This window comes from Colletes gigas, unplaced genomic scaffold (assembly GCF_013123115.1).
Source record: "Colletes gigas isolate AHSC1104 unplaced genomic scaffold, ASM1312311v1 Colletes_gigas_Sc00014, whole genome shotgun sequence".
In the NCBI taxonomy this organism is placed as follows: Eukaryota; Metazoa; Arthropoda; class Insecta; order Hymenoptera; family Colletidae; genus Colletes; species Colletes gigas.
In genome coordinates, this window is record NW_025106643.1 from 2928380 (window position 1) to 2950763 (window position 22384).

Consider the following 22384-nt stretch of genomic DNA (forward strand, 5'->3'; position numbering starts at 1 on the left):
CCAGCGGGACGCGTCAGACAAAGACAGAGATAGTCAAATTGGAAAAAATTACCCCTTTACATAAATTACGATATCTCGAAAACGAAAAGTCGGATCGACAAAAACCAAAAACCAATTTTAAAGGGGAAGGTTTGCCACTTCCAACAGCGGTTGAATTTTGAATAAAGCACGAGTAGTTTTGGAATTACACGCGTCTAAAGTTTCAGTATTTTTAATACGCATGAATAGGCTATTATACGCAAGCCGGACAGTGAGGTAGTCGAATTAAAAAAAATTACCTTTTACATAAATTACGATATCTCGAAAACGAAAAGTCGCATCGACAAAAACCAAAAACCAATTTTAAAGGGGAAGGTTTGTCACTTCCAACAGCGGTGGAATTTTGAATAAAGCACGAGTAGTTTTGGAATTACACGCGTCTAAAGTTTTAGTATTTTTAATACGCGTTGTTAGACTGTTCCAAGGCAGTGGAAATCTATTTCTTCTTTTGCAAAGAAATATAAATAATTAATTATCGTATAAATGTACCAAAAATTTACGTTCCAAGTCGCTAAAAAATCAAATGCAATTTGTTACTTCAGTTTTGAAATACTACCAATGCAAATATAGGAAGAAATCAATACGCGTCTTTTAATAGATTTCAATTTCGCTAAATACCATTGAACTCGCGTTAAACTTATTTACGAACCCATGAAAATAAATAACTTTACGTTTAATTAAAATGTTTTTCTTTGATATTTGCATTTGATTGATTCTCTCTTTTACGTGCGTTTTAACAAATTTCAATTAAGCACCGTTACACATTCGATGTTTGTACACCGCCAATGTTGCTCTCAACAGTCTTCTATCATTCAGTCATTCGTTCGCGTGTACCAACGCGTTTCACCGTTGCTTTTTAACCGACGTATGTAATATGCATTTTAATTAATAATTCAACTAACATGATTTTCGATCATGGCATTGCATGTTAAATTAACGAGCATTCTCTTTTCAATTGTTTGGTACTAAAATTAATACACAACCTTCGTTGACGGTTATTAAATATTACTGTGAGCATAAAGATACTTGGTTTTGCTAACTGAATATTTTATTACAGTAATGTTTATAACTAATTCATTTCGAACATTATCGTAGATGTACACAGTGAACATTATACGATTATTAAAAAATCAATTTAAAAGCTTCCTCGAATATGAGAAATATGACTTCGTGTTGTACGAAATACACTTAAACTGTAATTAAATTAAATAAGCTATACTTGCTCGAGCTCCCTAATATTTTTGATCGTATTTCGTATTTTATGGACTCTTATCAGCTGCAAAATAATACAGAACAATTATCTTAACCATTTGCACACCTATATCGAGTGTGATAAACCAAGGAGATATCATACACTTGAAAATTAAAAAATACAATAATAATGTAAATAAAACAGATATTTAATTGAATTCTTTAGCTAACGTGAATTTCGAATAAAACACTTAAAAGCGTTGGAAGCTGCTGGTAACAAAATTCAAATATAATTCGGAGTGCAAAGGGTTAGCTATCATTTGATGAATCGAGTCAACTACACGAATGTCCAAAATAAATTTCCTGGTATAAAAAGATTCTATTTCAAAAGTTCGATTCAGTTTTGCACGAAGAATCCACCGTTTCGTAATTGTTTCGATGAAAAGTTTGGAACACGAACGACTGCAACCCGCCTTTCGATGAACCCCCAAAAAAAACATTTCCAAGAAACTTAAGAGTGATCCTTCCTTGCAGATGACACTCGGCATGCCGCCGTCGTAAGGTCGACGCAGCCGTCCACGAAAAAATGAGCACAACCACGAATGGACGCAAGAGACGTTGCAATTAATGGCGGTGACGGTTCGACGGGTCTCCGTGAACGCGACGCGTGAACAGTTTCAGAAAGCGTGAAAGCGTCTGTCGAGGAGAAATAATAATAATAAAAGAATAAAGGAGAAAACCGAGCGTGTAAATTGTCGGGAGATACGTTTGAGTGGTTACGGAAGCGTGCAGCCGCCGCATCGAGCCGTTCCGGCGCGAAAACGCGCTCGTAGGATCGTGAGGGATGCGGCCCATGGGCGAAGGGTGGGGTCTTTGGGCACCGATAAGGCTTATCCGAAGATACGATGGCCGCCAACTCGGCTCTTATCGTCAGTCGTAGTGTTCAGGTGGCGTCGACGAGATCGCCGTTCGGTTTAACTTACGCTGATATTGCGGGTTCGCGTCTTTTCCACGTACGAGCATCGCGTTCCGATCCTGCTGACCGAGTTCGACCGGCTGGACGAGAATTAAAGGCTGCCAGGGCACTGCCGGAGGATTTCGAGGAGGTGGCGGGACACGTTTGAGCCAGGAGGAAAGGAGCACCGTAGAGAAAACAGGTTGGAGAAACGACCGTCAGGATAAGAAGGATAACGAACGATCGGTGTCGCGGGGGGGAACTGTTCGTGTCCCTCTACCCTCGCCCGTACCCTCTAATCGTCTTGTTCTCAAAGCGTCTCGAGATTTTAATTTGACGTTTTAACGCGCGAAGTGATCAGCGGTAAAGAGAAGTCGAGGAGGATAGAGAGTAGCTGGAAAGGAGCTCGTGAAACGCCGCGGCGAAACCTTGGGAGCCTCCAGCGACCCCGGTTGCACGGAGGGAAGGACGAAGGAAGGGAAGAAAGCAAGCGGCGCGAAGGACAAAAGCGTTAGAGGGTAATCTGAGAGAGCGAGCCTCTCTTTCCTGAGCGCTTTTACCAGCCCGCGGGCGTCGCTGTTTCCCTTCCGTTCTCCGCCCGTCGCTTTCTTTCGCCTTCTTGCTCCTGGAGGCGGCTCGCGCGCTAAATTATTCGTGACCCCTTTGACACTTGACAGCGGCGGCAGTTCCGGTAATTGTACCTCTATCTTCGCGCTCCAGACCCTCCCCCCACGGAGTTTGACTTTACGCGTCCTCGCGAAACTCGGCCCTCCAAGTCTTCGACATCTATCCGTCGCGTTACGCATATTTTCGCTGCAAGCTTCCTTGGGAAAACGTTCGAGCCCTGTCCAGCGTTTTTTTAGTCCTAAATTTTGTCCACTTGCGCGACAGGAGCCTCAAAGATGATAACAAACACTCCTAACGCTTTGACTCCTCACTGTAGAACTGGAGCAATTAAATCTCGAGTCGAAATGTTGAATAAATTTGAATAGGATCCGTGAATTTTAGCGAGGTTACAAAAGTAAGGAAAATCAAAGTTCTGACAGTCAACGCGTTAAGGGGCTTTGCTACTTTGAAATTAGCTAATATGAAAAGGACGAACATTTCCATCAATCTGTGGGTACTTAATCTAGAGGTAGAAAGAACAGAGAAATGTTCTATAAATTTCCTGCACGATTTATTTTCAAATCAGAAGCAAATATTGTGCAAATAGAATAATTAATTTAAAATTTCATTTGAAAGGTCTCGAACAACCCCAGAATATATTCTATTTATTACAATTAGAACTTTTGTAATTTCTAATCTTTCAAATGATCAATATAGCACATTATAGACCATGTATGTATTGAAATCTTTTAAATTGATAATCGTTCGTCGGTAGATGAGTCATTTAAAATATTCTCAAACAAAAGGAATCGTCTATCGAAACCTGAAAAGCACACAGATCGTGCAGTTCGTCCTACTTTACCTTATCTAACCATTTTCTTTGACGAATCGTGCAAGGAACATCCTCTGTACGAGCAGGATATCCGTTCCGTCGATTAATGAATGTAATTATGTGTGAAAAATTGAAATAGGTTGCAAAAAGTGTAGCAGATGCAAACAATACGTGGACTTTATGCCGCGACAAAAGACAATCAACGCGTTTTCTGTTCTACCGAGAGAGAGTTCCGAAATTATTTAATCGCGTTAAAGCGAATCCGTGTTGTAAGAGTGTCGCGTTATAGTGGAAATTTCCGCGATTCTGTAACCGTGTTAGAGCGAAATCGTGTTGCAGAAGTACCGTGTTTCACAGGGACCTGGGTACTCGTTTTCATTGCGTTTTCGATGGCGAACTGGACGCAGAAATTCGCTCCACTAAATATTTTTTGCCCGACGCGTAAATCGATAATAACCTTCATTGCATTGGTAATCTTGCGAATCGTTAAATGACGCTCGTTATCAATCATGGCCTTGATTTTATCAGCACTTGTCGTAACAGACCTCTAGACGCGAGCTGCATCTTTGATAACAAACTTCCTCCTCCAAATCTGCAGAATTATTTATTTTTGTCATATACATTACACTTATAAATATTAATCTCACTCTTTCGATTCTTTAAAATTACAATAGCTGTTAGCTGTAACTCTGAAAACTTTCAAATGTTGATCCAAGTGCTATCAAGCAGTAGTTGAGATTCGAAAACGAACAACCCTTTATTATCCAGCATAAACTCTCATTTAATGGAAGAATTTAGTGGAGGAGAATTTTATATTAACGTAATAATATAATACAAACACAATTTATTTAAAACAAAACGATAACAATATTTGCTATTTTAATCGCTTGTGAGGTGATCTCCTTTACGATGTTCAAGTTTAGCAAGTTCAGTTGTTCCAAGTTCGTTTAATGTTCGTTGAGGATCCAAACAAATCGAGAATCCAAGCAATTCTGTTCTGTAGCTAAAAAAGAAACCTTCGAATCTCCCTCTTGGTGTCTCCTTGGAGGCGTCGATGTTTGGATCGGGGTCTCATCTTGCCTAATCCAAATTTGGATTGTGCAACGCCCACAGCTCGATCTATTTCATCCTGCAAATCAAGGTCTGCAGGACGTTGCATAATTCCTTAATTTATTACCCATTCTTCTTCTTACAATCCTAATCTCAGTGGTCAACACGTGAGGGGTTTGCGTTGCATCAATTGCAGTCGAGGATGGCCCAATCAGGGACCGTTTTCAAAGAAGTCTGAAACTGGTATCTAACCAGACCTAGTCCTTTAGAAATTACATGTAATCCATGAAAAATTGCGACTTCCTCAAAAACCCTTCACGTGAGGGCAACAAAGACAGTATCTTTTCAATATCACCCTCAACACAACCTCAAATTAATAGACCCTACAACTCTATTTGGGCAATTATCTATTTGGTATAGACTCGTTCACGCTTTACAGAAAAAGATTTCCGCGTTTCGTGGTGCTTTTCGCCATCCCTTTTGCTCGTTACGTTTAAGCATTTCGTTGGAATTTCTTCGTGCGGTCCTTGTAAATAGCCAGGGCCACTCTCTTCCCACAGGATCTTTCGCGTTCGATGCTGTTCCGAGTAAATGGTCACTCGAGCACCCGAAAAAACGTTGAAATTCTCTAGCTACGAAATGTCATCGTTCCTTATCCTCGACCCATTTTCTGGTGCTTTCACGTCTGGTAAATAACCGAGGCTTGATCGCTTCGAGCTTCTGAGGGGACAAAGGGAACTAGCCGGTGAAACTGCGCGTACAGACTGAACCGGAAGTAAGAGGAAGCTTCCCCCGTGCGAGAGAATGAAAGATACGATGCACGAAGGTAGTAGGAAGGGCGAACGAGAAGAGTAACATTAAGGAAGATCAAGCAGTGACTCGCCTGGTTGGCGTATACGAGACGAGTTTCTAATTAAACTTAAACTTTTAATTGACTCGTTGGAAAGCCGTTTCGCGCAAGAGGTGTGTCTCCATGTACGCGTTTCAGTTATCCACGTTTCTCCGATCTCGCTTGTTCCGAGAGTATTCAGTCTTCCCTGGGTTTGACCTTTCCTATCTGCTACTTACGCCCATTTCGTTCCAAAACTGTCCGCGGAACCTTCTTTATGGCCAGTATTAGGCAAATTTTATTCACGAATAACTAATAGAAATTTTCGATCGATTCCTAAACTAACTTGTCAGTTTCTAAGTTAGAATCTATTAACCAGTTCTTGGAAAAGCTAGTTTACGAATTTAACGCATTTATTCATTATTCGAGAACCAAATTTACGATAGTAATGTTCAGACAGAAGTTAAATAATTTCTGGAGACATGTACAGGTCAACTTTGTTTTTTCTAAACGCGAAACATATATTAAAAGGTCGTTAGATTAGACGATATTTTAATTTCAATATAGGGGAATTAGTATTTAATATATACTGTTATTATCAAGAATATTAAAATTAAAATATCTTCTAAATTGTTAGAAAATATGTAACACCACGTAGAAAAACATAGTTGAAGAACTTATATCGAATTGTGTGCCCCTTGAAACTATTTCATTTTTTAGTATCAACACTTTCCGAGATATTTGACTGATTTAAATTGAACACTGTGTATAAGCCTAACACTTACAATTAATCACAATTAATTACAATTAATGTTTGTCTCGATAACGGAAGACCATACAGAACAATTTGATTTTTTATTTTCGATTCGTTCTCGTTCCAAAAATTGCTATTTTTTCGATCGTACCATGACTACCGAGTCACCTTGTGTAGCACCACTTTTCACGATAAAATTTTTTGACATATTAGTGCGCGTGATCGATCCCTCGTCATTTTGTCGAAAATAAAAAAAAGGGCGAATGTACTTCTCAAAATTGATATTACTTTTTTTGTTTGTCCTTTCAAAATTGCTTTACAAATTAACATCTAGCATAGGACTTTATGTCATGTCATAGTTATTTTTTAAACAAAGAACTTATCCACTCCCCTGACAGTACGCCATTTTCTTTACGAGCACAACTTACACGAATCGTTTGAATTTTTATTAAATATAAATGACTTAAATTTTACATACATGTATTTTTATTTTATTTTGTGTTGTAATATTGTTTAAGGATAATTACCTTTCATTGTGGTCTTCGAAGCAAAATTGAACAAAGATCAAGGAAACGTAGAAACGTTCGATCGAGTATTTGTTCAGTTCTGCTAACCAAGGAGTTTAATTACCTAGAAGCGTACTAATGTCTTTGTCGAACAGTCGAGGAGAATAATACGATCGATAAATCACGTGTGATCACTAGTCTAATTTCTTGTAGAAGATTTCCAAGTAACGTTCTTACGTTTCTTTTGTTTCTTTTTCTTGTAGCAAATCAAGAAACTGCGTCGTCGGTAACTGGGATTCGACAACCTTGAGAACGTTTGTCGCCATTTTGAAATATCCTCCGGAGTCGATTTTCGCAGTGAACGCTCGTTAGAAAACAAAACAAGTGTTCGTATGTATGCGTATTGCGTGTGCCATCGTAAATAGTGTTTGCTTGTCGCGTGTCGAGGAAATATTCGGACCGAGTTCAGTGATTTTCTAGCCCAAAAACCCGCGCGAAAGATAAATAAATAAGTGTAGAAGCGTTTGCAAGGGAAAGTGTATTCTGTATTATTTCGATCCCCCGGGTTGCATTTTATTCGCACGCGTACGGACGAGTTTGAGGGTCGAAACCTTCAAACCGCAAACGAAGAATAATCCTGTCTTCCTCAAGGATAAACGAGCCTGAGGGAAGGCGGCACCGCGAACCGGTCGCCAGGAGGATTCCTATGAAAATGCTTCAATCGTTGAACACTCTGGCGAGTAAAATCTCGCCAGGCTCCCCGACTGACAGCAACGCAAACAAGGTGCACATTCACAACAACAATAACAATGTTGTGCATCGTCATCATCCGTATTCGAAACAGGAGAACCAGCAACCGTCGCCATCCTCGCAGTCTAGCAACGGTGATCAGAAGGAAAACACGTAAGTCCAATACTGTTTTCTATCTACGGCTAAACATGCATGCTCGACATGCATGTTGTTTTAAACGGATCTCGCAATATTGTGGAGCGCGATGAACGCAACGGAGCAATGGAATCTTTGTGTACGAAACCACCGGGGACGGTAAAGCAAGACAAAACGGGGCAGCAAATGAAGGAAACGTTTCGAATTTAATAATCTAACGGTGCAGTATATTTTCTGACGGCGTTGGTTTATATTTTGAGGAAATTTTTGGTATTAACATCTTGGATTTGAAAAACACTATGAAATTTAAAAATATAATAAAAATTATAGGATGTAGAGAAGAACTGTTTTTTTTATTAATATTCTGGTAATTATTAGGTCCAGAAAATTTACTGCATTCTTAAATTTTTCGTCGATCATACGACCCGCCACATTTTCTGCTTCGTCTCTTTCAAAATTCTAATTTTTTTAAGCAAACACTATATACGATGCTGTCGTCGATAATTTGTTGTATCTGTAAAGGGAGAAGAATCGGCTGATTCGATCGTTGAATCAAAATTCGATCTTGGATTATTCGTTTCCTGGATCGCTAAACTGCCCAATCGATCTACCTCGTTATTAAAAAAAATAACAAAGACAATTCCCTATCTCTTGCATACGTTGTAGTATTACCATAGGATAAAACTGTAGGCGATAGAAAAGAAAATGTTCTAGTGTCGCTAAGTTGGTCAGGGTCGTGCAGGTGGTCTTAGACATAACCTACAAAGGATCGCCTTAGAGTAGGCTAGTCAGAGTAAGTTCAGCTTAGAATATTTTTAGACGCTAAAGTCATGAGGGTGTGGTTCATTTTATTAGGTTTTTTCACGAAATTCTATTCGATGAACAAAAACTGAAGAAAATATGACATATATATATATAGAAAAAAAAATGTATAGAAATATATACAGAGTGTTCGGCTACCTATAATAAAACTTTTAATGAGCGATAGTAGAGGCCAAAATAAGACGAAAATCAAGAATACTAATTTGTTGATGGAGGCTTCGTTAAAAAGTTATTAACGCTTAAAATTCTGCCAGTAATTAATTTTTTTCTCGAAAATGCGCAGGATTTCGGGGGTATGTCTATTCACAAAAAATGATTACAATTGACCTCCGCAACCGAAAATAATTTTTCCAGAACGATTCGAAATTTTTTTTTCCCCGCCGAAAAATTTCACACATTCTCGAATTTTTTTCTAGAAAATGGGTAGGATTTCGGGGGTATGTGTATTCACCCGAAATGATTGTAATTGATCCCTCCAAGTAAAAATAATTTTTTCAGAACGATTCGAAATATTTAAATTTTGTCGAAAAATTGTACACCTTCTCGAATTTTTTTCTCGAATGTGCGGAGAATTTCAGGGGTATGTCTATTCACCAAAAATTATTGTAATTAACCCCTGTAACCGAAAATAATTTTTCTAGAACGATTCGAAATGTTTTAATTTCCCCGAAAAATTTCATCTACTCGAATTTTTTTCTCGAAAGTGCATAGGAATTCAGGGGTATGTGTAATGACAAAAAATGATTGTAATTGACCCCTGCAACCAAAAATAATTATTTTAGAACGATTCGAAATTTTTTAATTTTGTCGAAAAATTGTACATCTTCTCGATTTTTTTTCTCGAAAGTGGATAGAATTTCGAAGCTATGTCTATTCACCAAAAATGATTGTAATTGACCCCCGCAACCGAAAATAATTTTTCCAGAACGATTTGAAATTTCTGAATTTTATTGTATTTTATTTTATTGAACACCCTGTATATATATATAGAAAAAAGAAATGTATTTAAAATTGAAAATAAGTTGACGAATATACTTCTCAACTATTCCTTTCTTTAACTGAACTTCACTGAAATTATAACATTTAAAGTGCTACTATACTTATTTGTATACAGCACTTATTACATAGTGCATTAAACTGCATATAAATAAAATATATTAGATAGGTTGATATTCTCTTTTGTCGAAAGTTTCACCACGATTGGCATTCGTTTCCTTGGCAAAATGAAAAACAGAGACGAGTTTTACTCGTTCGATAATAATAATGGTCGTGCAAGTCGGATGTTTGAACGTTTCGCTCTCTTTGGTTAACGAGAAAGGAGACGCCGAACTCCACGCATCATTGCTAGTTGAATTACGTTGAGCACTGTCGCGATAACAATGAAAATGTCAATTTAATGCCTGTTACGGACCACTTTCCATCTACATCGGCTACATTTTCCATTATCTCGTTATTTGTAAAATCTGAGAGTAAGGCACTTCGCTTAATTGAAAGGTTGTCCCTCGGGAATATACGAAGTGAGCGGTTTTTTTTTTCTGGAAAAACGTCGAGTAAATAATAGCAGCTCTGACGACGCGTTATGTAATGTCTTCCGGTTAAAACGGCCTTTCACAAGTTAATTAAACATCTTCAACAAAACAGGATGTAAATTGTAATAGAAATGGTTTTAAAACTATCATCAAATGTACCTTTATGACACAGTTTTACGAAAGAGACTCGCGTCTATTAAAATTATTTGTTAATTCACCGTGTGTAAATGAACTATACGCGGAAAGTTTAAGGGATGATAAAGTTTATTCAGAGACGTTCCTGTAATCTTAATAAATACGTGCCCGGAAAATGATAGCTTCTTGTACGATTGCAGTTGCTGTGAAATAACTGATATCGCGAGAGTTCAACGTATCAGTAACTAATAGATAACCTCGGAATAGATGTGATTCGTTACGGATTATTTCAGTCTACGACTTTGGTAATACTGACTGTACACGACTATTATTTCTAATAACGACTGTTGTTTACCATAAAAAACACAAGTGACTATGGAATAAGATTTCTTAAGGCTACCAACACTTTTATAAGAAGTTGTTGCACTGCCCTTTAGCTCCGGTTTCAATTTATATTTAAATCGAAATGTAGGTTTTCCCAATCTGCGAGACATTGGTCTCGTGGCTACTTTCGAGTTATTTTTGCTTTGTAATCCGGGACAAAGTTTTATTGGAAAAGCCACCTTTGCCTTTCAAAGAGCATCGTATTTCGGGGTTGTACTAATCCTTCAAACACATCTTTTTGGTAGACTGTAGCCCGCTTTTGACGCTTTTGTCAACGCCGTTGTCCTTTTTTGGCCACTAAAGATAATCATTGGCTTCCTGGTAGTAATTTGGATGGTATAAAAAGTGCCTTGAAAAAAGCAGCCTTTTTTATTCGAACACAAGCAACGTAAAGTAATTTATTCATGATGTGTGGCTCATAAAAAAGTAAAAATCTTATTTGTTTATTGCGTGATTTGTAATTTAATATTGGCCATGTCGTTTATAAGCTTGCATCACTGTGAAAGGTGGTCATTTTTAATGATATATTTCTCTTGTTTTTATTAGAATAGCTCGATATACTTGTAACAGAATTTATGGTAGAATTAGGTACATAATCTCGTAGAGGCTTGCTCTATACTCGAGCACGACTGACATAGGGTAAGTGATTCTTGTTGAAAGTGTAGGGGCGCCAATAACGGTGAAAGGGTTAATCTCGAAAATAGCTAAAAATCGTATCGTAAATCCCACTTACTATTCGTAGTAAAATTTATGTTATCCATTCTTCCGACAATAGCCTTTAGAACTGCACTCCGCGAGAATGGGACGTTAGTTACGCGACAAGCTTCTGTCCTTCAGAATACGGAAAGTATCGGGCACCATTTCGTCCCCTTAAACTATTACTCCCCAACGAAAGTAAATTCGATATTCCTTTGACAGTGCAACACGTAGAACTGCAATTTATAATAAACAAAAGTACCTAAATAGAAGTGAAACCACTTCATGAATGCACTTAATATGCAAAAATATGAGAAATACTTAAAGTTAGATACGATTTATTATATTCAGGGGTTGAGATAACAATATGAATTTACATAGAGTCTCAGAGGCTAGTGACAAACAACATTTGGTGAAAGTAAGTGGAAAGAACTCGAAAGGAAAGCTTCTTTTCGCTTATAGCGAATACGAGTGGGAGTAACTGTAGTTCGTTTGTTAAAAAAGTGACACCAAAACTGCTTCATGAATAGAAATAGCACGGTGTAATAAACAGACTGGATGTTTATGCATTTGTGGGAAATTTTAATTCTCAAAAGACTATCGAATGCACCTAATATGCAAAAATATGAGAAATACTCAAAGTTAGATACGATTTATTATATTCAGGGGTTGAGATAACAATACGAATTTACATAGAGGCTCAGGGGCTAGTGACAAACAACATTTGGTGAAAGTAAGTGGAAAGAGCTCGAAGGAAAGCTTCTTTTCGCTTATAGCGAATACGAGTGGGAGTAACTGTAGTTCGTTTGTTAAAAAAGTGACACCAAAACTGCTTCATGAATAGAAATAGCACGGTGTAATAAACAGACTGGATGTTTATGCATTTGTGGGAAATTTTAATTCTCAAAAGACTATAGAATGCACTTAATATGCAAAAATATAAGAAATTAAATTTAGATACGATTTATTATGTTTAGGGGTTGAGATAACAATATCAAATAAATAAAAATATGAATTTAGATAGAGATCTGCATGCTAGTGACAAACAACATTTGGTGAAAGTAAGTGGAAAGAGCTCGAAGGAAAGTTTCTTTCCGCTTATAGCGAATAATGCAAAAATATAAGAATTATTTAAAGTTAGATACGATTTATTATGTTTAGGGTTGAGATAATATAAAATAAATAAAAATATGAATTTAGATAGAGATCTGCAGGCTAGTGACAAACAACATTTGGTGAAAGTAAGTGGAAAGAGCTCGAAGGAAAGTTTCTTTTCGCTTATAGCGAAGCGCTATTGTAGCGTGTGAATACGAGTGGTAACTGTAGTTCGTTTGTTAAAAATTGCAAATGGAAGCGTTCGTATATTTTCAGTGGTGTGTGGGGGTGTAGGTATACGCCGGAACGCCGTTATGCCTCTAGAATTCTCGGTTCTTGGTCCACGGGCGAGGAATTCCGCCCTTCGAATATCGCGTTTTACGTTAGGCGGGTGCATATTTTAGAGGAGATCCGCGCCGTGGGTGGTAGATGAAGGAGATTGTCGAGAAAAGGTGAGAATAGGAAGGAAGAGAGAGCTAGGGAGATCTAACTGAGAAGCAATGTTGCATGGAAGAACTAGAGGGATGTAGCCCTCTCCCGCATCGAGGAATGTCGCCAAGTTATTTTAGGCTTTCACTTCCTTCTCATTCCACCGATGACTATACCACGGGCCACGTTTACGCGACGTAACGAAATAATGAAGAAGGGTATGCCGCCATATCGTGGCTCTGTACCTTCCTTCCACACTTACTCAACAATCGAATACTTTACGACTCGTGGGTAACAATTTTTCCAGGTTTCAGATTTCATACTTAGGGTTACAGAACTTGTAAATATCATTTGTTAACAATTTTTGTCGAGTTTTATTAATATTACGATTATGTGCCCTAGTTGATAGATTCTTAGAGATAAATTCAGAATTCTTCAAACATTAAACGTTAACTTGTAACGATATAAAATTGTTTGATTCGCTAAATTCGATTGAACGTAAAATATAATATTATTCTGTGATTTGATTTTCAATTTTTATTTATTATCTTTTTAATTCATTATTCAATATTTTTCCCCCGTCTCTAAGTGAAATTTTTCGTCTTCGAAGTTCCAAAATCGTGACAAAGTTACAACGCGAAAATGTGTACACAAATTCTCGGATTTTACATAAGATTCGAGTGACGCAACGATCCCCACCACTGGTTGTGTTTATTCAGAGTAAATGACCCGTCAACGCGCGCGAATTACGGCCCCAGTCGAGAGTGATAAGATAAATAGACGAGATCGAGCTTCTTCCTACTTCTTTCATGTCGTTGTAACTACGTGAAATTATTACAAATTTCCCCAATTTTACTATGTGGGTCGGTGGAGCGCTTGTGAGAGCGCGAGCCCTCTGGCGGCGAGCACGGGAAGCACGCCACATCTAGGAACACTTTTTATCATGCGTGGACATTGATACTATTTTAAACATGGTCGTAAGTATAGATAATACTCTTCTACAGATATAATCAAATATACACAGCGAAAAAGGAAATTCTCGTGTCGAATTGTTTCGTTCAAAGTATATCTGCGATAATGTTTCTTTTATTAAACTCAGATCTCTTGCAATCATTTCTACTCAGGAAATTCTAAGTAAAATCCATGTTACAACTTGGTTCCATTAAAATTTCGATTTTTTCTTAAATCATACAATATTGGAACTCGAGAAGCAATTTATCAAATTAGTTTAGTCTCTTAATTTGTTATTTTTCGCCGTATAGAGCGATTTCTCGTTTAATGCGAACGCGATGTCTGTCCGTTCTTCTCCGATAGGTTAATAAACGTAGAGAATTTCGCGTTTACGTTCGATTAACGACAGCGTGGCGTATTAAGTTGTCGCGTAAATTCTCCTTAATGCCTAATACCGTGGAGCCGGTGGAGCCGGCTCATAGAATAATAAGATACTGCCGCAATGAGTAGTTAATTACGGGAAGTGTTACACCGCGGTCTGCAAGTTGCTTCCCGAAGCGAGCGCATAAGTTTACAAAGAGGCGCTTAACGCGCGTAGGGAGCGCGATAGGTGTAAGGGTTAAGTGATATGTACGGCCCGGGGGGAGGAATTCGCTGAACAAAAGGGTCACAGCGGACCCTTAAAGGTCGTACGAGGGTCCTCTTATCTAGATTCGAATGCTTCAACCCGCCGGGGAAACTACATTGAAATTAATTTCTACTTGTCGACAAGGTGAGTTTCTATCTCCGTGTCGCGTGGAACGGTTCTACGGCGCCAGCACTTTCCTACGTCATGAATTACGCAAATATTTGTTGCCGCGTACACGAATTGTTCCTTACGCGGCGAGTTTGTCGCGTTTTCGTGACGGATCCAGATCCACCGTTGATAACAATTCTTACCGATCGATAATAAGTCTTTCTTCAAAATTCAATCGTTTCGAGCGATTTCTCCATTTTTAAAAACTTCGATAAGTCGATTTATAGTCTCCGGAGGCGGGATTCTAGAATTTTTCTTTTCCATCGATCTCCCTTTCGAACTGTTCTATTATGTAATTGTAAGTTTCATTTAAAGAAATGAATGTCGTTTGTATTATTTATTTTTGTACGGTTTAGTGGATAGTGCTTGAAATATCGCTCACAAAAAGTGTAACTTTATCGTTATCGTGGCCCCCTCGCAGATAAGTTGTATTTCGTGCTAATCTTAACGTGTGATTATTCCCCAAAAAACAACTTAACCGTGACGATAATACTTGAGACTCTAATGTTATTAACGTTAGATTCATGGACATTGATTGCACATATTTTTATTGATTTTTATTGAATAAGCAAAAAGTGTTGTGTGAAGTTTGTTCGTGGATGCGTTATTACACGAAGTTATAGGCAAATATTTAGTTCGAACATGTGCGTCGAATAATATTCCAAGTTCCATAATACGAAACGTTGCCTGTGTTTACTTTCACGATAGTTCTTGTCTTCCATTGATTCATCGTGGCCGCGGCAGTCGCTTTCCGGTTATCGGACGCAGCAGTAATGTCACGCGAGTCAGTGATTTCGCGTTGTCGCGTGCAATGGAATTAAAATACAATTTTCAATCTAAGAGTACGCAGATATTACACACACGTATTTTTATTTTTTAATTTTCATATCATTCTTATTGATTATTCCATGTCGAATCGATGCGATCATTTCGAAACGATATTCATATGTTACTTCATATAAAATTTTTTTTTTTAATTTTCATATCGTAGGAGACAAAGCAATTCATGATTTAATATAAGATATCGTTCTTGTTATATCGATGTGATCATTTTGAAATGATATAAAAATTATTAACGATATTCATATGTTACTTCGTATAAAATTTTTTTTTTTAAGTTTCATATCGTAGGAGACAAAGCAATGCATGATTTAATATAAGATATCGTTGTTCTTGATTATTCCATATCGATATGATCATTTTGAAACGATATAAAAATTATTAACGATATTCATATGTTACTTCGTATAAAATTTTTTTTTTTAAGTTTCATATCGTAGGAGACAAAGCAATGCATGATTTAATATAAGATATCGTTGTTCTTGATTATTTCATATCGAGTCATATTTGATCATTTTAAAACGATATAAAAATTATTAACGATATTCATATGTTACTTCATATAAAATTTTTTTTTTTTAAGTTTCATATCGTAGGAGACAAAGCAATGCATGATTTAATATAAGATATCGTTGTTCTTGATTATTCCATATCGAGTCATATGTGATCATTTTAAAACGATATAAAAATTATTAACGATATTCATATACAACTTCATATAACATTTTTTATTTTTAATTTTCACATCGTAGGAGACAAACGTGTTAACAAGCCAATGCATGATTTAATATAAGATATCATTGTTCTTGATTATTCCATATCGAGTCATATGTGATCATTTTAAAACGATATAAAAATTATTAACGATATTCATATAGAACTTCATATAACATTTTTTATTTTTAATTTTCATATCGTAGGAGACAAGGCAATTCATGATTTAATATAAGATATCGTTCTTGTTATATCGATGTGATCATTTTGAAATGATATAAAAATTATTAACGATATTCATATGTTACTTCATATAAAATTTTTTTTTTTTAAGTTTCATATCGTAGGAGACAAAGCAATGCATGATTTAATATAAGATATCGTTTTTCTTGATTATTCCATATCGAGTCATATGTGATCATTTTAAAACGCTATAAAAATTATTAACGATATTCATATGTTACTTCATATAAAATTTTTTTTTTTAAGTTTCATATCGTAGGAGACAAGGCAATTCATGATTTAATATAAAATATCGTTGTACTTGATTATTCCATATCGAGTCATATGTGATCATTTTAAAACGATATAAAAATTATTAACGATATTCATATGTTACTTCATGTAACATTTTTTTTTTTTAAGTTTCATGTCGTAGGAGACAAGACAATGCATGATTTAATATAAGATATCGTTGTTCTTGATTATTCCATATCGAGCCATATGTGATCATTTTAAAACGATATAAAAATTATTAACGATATTCATATACAACTTCATATAACATTTTTTATTTTTAATTTTCACATCGTAGGAGACAAACGTGTTAACAAGCCAATGCATGATTTAATATAAGATATCATTGTTCTTGATTATTTCATATCGAGTCATATGTGATCATTTTAAAACGATATAAAAATTATTAACGATATTCATATACAACTTCATATAACATTTTTTATTTTTAATTTTCACATCGTAGGAGACAAACGTGTTAACAAGCCAATGCATGATTTAATATAAGATATCATTGTTCTTGATTATTCCATATCGAGCCATATGTGATCATTTTGAAACGATATAAAAATTATTAACGATATTCATATACAACTTCATATAACATTTTTTTTTTAATTTTCACATCGTAGATGACGTGTTAACGAGGCAATGTATGATTTGATACAAGATATGGTTGTTTTAATACACAGATACCAATAGCTACAGAGCGAACAAACGGTTTTACGTGAGATTAGATCACATTTTTTTTCCTACAACGCATTTAATCGCGGATACAAGAAACGATTTGCGGTTTAACCGCCGGAACGAAAATTAAAGCGTCGACAATGACTGAATAAGCAAGCTGAGCTTCCTTTTCCAAACTTTCGAACGGAATCGCGTGGTCCATTGTCGTCGCTGTCAAAAGCAGCTACGAAAAGTTGTTAAAATCCGCGCGAAGCGGCAACAATGCAATCCCATCGGAAGTCTCTGAAAGATTTAGAGAAGCCATCCGGTGAAATCGAGACACCTAGAGGGGATCTTGGTTACATTGTCGGATTTCACGCTTTTAGTATCCTTTATATATCCGTTCATTCTTAACCTTCGAGATAAAACTGTTTTCCCTCGATTTCTCGCCGTTCGATTCGCCCCGATGCTTCTCAAAAAACCTGTGATCAGTCCTTAACGCGTCGACTGTCGATTTTCCCAGAGAATAAATCTATATACCGAGTTTTAACGAGCCTGTAAAAGTCAGTTGACAAATCGTGGATAGTTTCCAATCGTTTGGAAACAAAGTATCGTTTACTACGGTTCGAGCGTGGAGAAAGGGTTAGCGTGACAACAAATGGGAAACCTGAGATTCGACAATCCGGAAATGAAAGACCGCGGAGCGGGTATCGTCTGAGAAATCTGACAAATCCGACAAATCCAAATGCGAAAAATCCAAGCGAAACACGCGCTTATCCGGCGCGCCGGCGGACCATCTTTGCTTCGTCTGTTCCTTTCATCCCCCGTGTCTTTGTCGGTGTCGGTGATCCGCGTATTCGTGGCGTGCAAGCATCGACAGTGTCACGGACGAGGCACGTACCACGTAGCCGTGATATTGTCACATGTCCCTGGTGCAAAGCTCCAAATTGTATCGTCGTCGCGTGCTGCATGTGCCACCGACGATCCTCCCCGTGTTTTGCCACTTTCTTACCCGACCCGACACTTATACCGACGACGACAATAATATCCGACACGCTCGAGCGATCCTTTTTCTTTTCCATCTGACGCCGTGTCGGAGCTTCCATGCAGCTACGTACCCCAGACACCCTATAACACACCCCCCCCCGTTTCCCACCCTGGCTATCGAGAACTGCACGTCCTTGAGAAACGCGGTATCAGTTCATAATCGAAGATTCTGCGGCGAAATTTATAAATTGAGGGGAGATCTCCAGGGGGGGTGGGTTCTTTATTGCGATTTGGGCGCGTGGGCTGCTGGTAATTCGACGATTATTGCGTTTGGGGGTTGTTTCACTCCGGACGGTCACACATTCGAGTATTTGCTCCAAAAGACAAATTGTTGTCTCTTAATTCATAATAAGAAATATAATTTAGACCTTCTGTTCGATGCAAGGTGACATACTGTAATAGAACAAAATTTTTGGAACTTTTTGTTATGAAAGAATTCATTTTTAAACAACCCTCATTACATTTTGTCTCTTAAGAACAGTTTTTAAAATCTGGGTCTTCTAACACGTTGAAAGTTTACATTGACGTTTTATATTCAATATTTTCAACCATTTTTATCCATAGATAATGATGGTTAACCTTTCAGAAAACTGTTTTAAATAAATCTTAGTGTGATTTAAGTTTTTCATTGTATACTTAAACCACATTAATAGAACATTACACTTTTGTTCGAATAAATCTCCGTTAAGTCAGTGTTAAAATTAAAAGGATTTGTTTCTTAGAAATATTAGAATTGAAGAAAATGGCGTCCATTTTGACAATCTTCACTTAACCAATCCATGCTCCAAGCGTAGTTGCAAACATGTTAGGTTATTGTAATTAAAAGAAGCTACTATATGTAATAAAATAATGATATTATTCAAAATGGCCACCATGCGCAGTGATGCAAGCTTGCAAACGACGCGGCCAATCGATTATCGCGGCACGTACGTTCTCCAAGGTTATTTCAGAAGCTACTTTTGCCAGGGCGTTCTTAAGGCTACCCAAATTTCTATAAGTAACTTTGCAAAGCCACGTTCTCCAAATCTGACCACAGTTGATCATCATCGAGTGGATTGAAATCTGGGCTTCGAGAACGCCAGCCCTCCGAAATAAACTATGAGAAACTGTTCTGTGGCTACTTTTGCGTTGTTTTCGTTTCAATTTTTAGTTTTATAGTAAAAAACTTAAAATGGAATGCAATGAAATTCTTACGAAATAGTTTTGATATAGAAAAAATAATAAAAATATTTAGTTTTCATAGCTAGAACAAAGTTAGATAGAGATTGGAAAAGAGTCGAAATTAAAAGCAGAAAAATCACTGCTTTAAATATTTCGTAATTATTTTCAAGAAACTTGCGTCCCATGGATTTAGTGGAATCTTAAGTAACCTGAGCCACTCATGATTGTTGATACATGCAGTTTTGGAATATCTGTATTCGTTGTTATTAAAACCAATTCGAGACATTTACAAGCAAAAGGTAGTGTTTAAAAAGTTTACAATAATTGTAAGATATTGCTCAAGATTCTAACTTATATAATCCTGGATGAAACGTGAGCTTTTGCAAATAATCAAGTTCCATGTTCGTCGTAATTATTTCCGTTAAAATATTCGTCGATATAAAAAACCGAATGGCATACGCAAACACGAATTTTTCCCCGATTTTCCGAAATTACTGGGAAATGAGAAAAGTAGCCCCCTGTTCGCCGCGAGTGTACCATATCATACAGCTGACAGCTTGATGGATGAGTTTGCAAAGCAGCACACGGCCTTTACTGTTTTCTAATTTATCATGGTCCGCTTGATAACTCTTGAGTTTAGAATTTGAATTGCTTTTTCTCGACAATTTCGCGAAAACCGGGCGATTTGACATCATTATTTTATTATCTCGAAGTGGAAATAAAAGATTCCGAGCAACGAAATGTCCAAGTTCGAATCGCGAACACTCGCAGAGATCCGACTGGACGATTCTATTCCTGTTCCAATTTTTAAAAATGGATTTCACTCTTGTCCCTTTATATATAGTTTCCGTGTTATCGAATTTTAAGCTGCGTACAGGGGATAGTGGTTCTCAATAAAAAAACTGTGAGTAGAGTTTCTCATGATGAATGAGAACCACTATGTAGATTGCTGTTCTACAGGCGTAACTTTAAACGTTAATAACTTTTTAACGAAGTGTCAATCAAGAAATTGGTATCCTTGATTTTCGTCTTATTTTGGTCTCCAGAATCTCACATTAAAATTTCTCCCAGTGGTGAAACACGCTGTATAGAATAATAAGTTTAGAAAGAGAATAGCTCGATTACGCGGAAGTCTCGACATGAAATCCAAGTTTAGTGAACGCTCGATCGATTCTTTTTTTATCTGCGTTAAAGTAATTCGATTATGAACGTTTCCAATCCCGCAGAAGTTAGTCGCGTACGGTATTCTGGCATCGCCACGTATGCAATATTAATCGTCATGTATAAATAAGCAACGTGTACAAATGGGTATCGATCTGTTTATAAAACCGGCTTCATACATTCGGCACTCATCGAATGGCCAGCCAGCGTAACGAGACCAAACGTAAGGCATGAATAAATATATTGTCGTCTGAACATTTTTACAGACAGATCTACGTAACTTGCCAAATAAATTCAAAAATGTTTTTTATAAAACGACCATGTCATTTCATAAAGTGTTTCAAGTCTGCTAAATTGTATAAATAAAAGTTGATTTTCGTCTTGTTTTGGCCTCTAGAGTCTCCCATTAAAATTTTTCTTAAGGGTGGTCGAACCTAAAATAGTTTCAACGTTCGACTATCGCTCTAATCGTATTTATGATATTTTTATTGAGACCTTTGCACCATTTTCAAGGGTCGAAACAATCTTTGTTGGGAAAAGTGACTGCTTGGGCGTCTAATGCGACTTTAGCGTTGCTTCCTACGCTCGCCACCAGAGGGCTCGCGCTCTCACAAGCGCTCGACTGACCCCTCGGTTGTTATACTATATATACATGCCTCGAACGACTTCTCAATATCTCAATTGTCTGCTAGAAAGAATTTCTGACGAGTCCACTAGCAGACTCTCCTTTTCTTTTCTGTTTTCTTACGAATGTCACGGGTTCCTACCCTCAAGCCAGCAGTCTATTAACTCGCGAGTCTGCGTGCGTTTAGCATAACGATGAAAATGCTTTTAACGCCTGGTAATCTGTCGAAGATAATCCTTTGAGCCCGCCTGTGTCACATCGCGCGATATTCGCGTGGGGAGGAGGCAGGGGTGTGGGAATAGTGGCGCAATTTGTCAGATCTATAAAGCGACCGCGAAGTAGGCAGAGCCACTGATGGATGCTCAACTTAGAAACGTGGTAATATGACTCGTAACGCATTTCCACCGCCACCGCCATCGCCCATTGCCATTGTCATCGTGACAGCGTAAAGTCGAATAATGGACGGGAGACTGCATGAACTCTATGCTTACGTCTGCGTGTGTGCGGAATGATGTTAAACGGAAACGAGACACGGATCGATATTTGACGTGGGCCTGCAATACTTAGTTTGCTGAATTTGCTCCGCTCATGTTCGACGTTGCGTTTATACCTCACACAAATCAGAAATATAACTTCTATTTTAAAAAATTATTACATTGAGTCCATAGATAGATTTTTAGGTTTTAGTAAAACTTATTTGAACCACGTGGTTCAAGTTTACTAAATTTGGAACCTAAAATCAAGCGTCAAGGATCTGACTAAACTTAAATAATAAATAATTACTAATAATTAAAATAATATAGAAAATAATATAAAATTAATTTGTACTTGAATTTCAGTTCTCCATTATGTGTTCTGAAAATTTGCTTACTGTGTTTGCTCAATAATTAATGATTTCTTCCTAAAAATCATTCAAGTTTCTTCAGTGAACATCTCAATTATTGAAAGGCTTAGATGGGGGTACAGTACAAAAAAGGTTGAGAAACACTGTTATAAACCATACCAATAGAATCGTAAATGTTTAATCCACGACTTAAGAGGATCGATAATGATATACTTGACAAAATAATTCCGTTCCGTCGTCCAGATCAATCTGTGTTCGGAGCTATTATCCAGCCGATCGCGGTATAAATAAATGATCATTTATCGAAATACTTGGTCGATGACAGC

The 22384-nt window shown here is 37.2% G+C and overlaps 1 protein-coding gene across 5 annotated transcripts in view; it reads left to right on the forward strand.

Annotated features, from left to right (window-relative positions):
• Positions 1-22384, forward strand: part of LOC122399634 (CUGBP Elav-like family member 2) — a 502219-nt gene that overhangs the window by 65990 nt on the left and 413845 nt on the right. For all 5 annotated transcript variants that reach the window (XM_043400456.1, XM_043400458.1, XM_043400459.1 and 2 more), the window contains exon 2: positions 7414-7665. In XM_043400456.1, coding sequence (XP_043256391.1) covers positions 7414-7665 — 252 coding nt within the window. The remainder of the gene's footprint in view (positions 1-7413; positions 7666-22384) is intronic.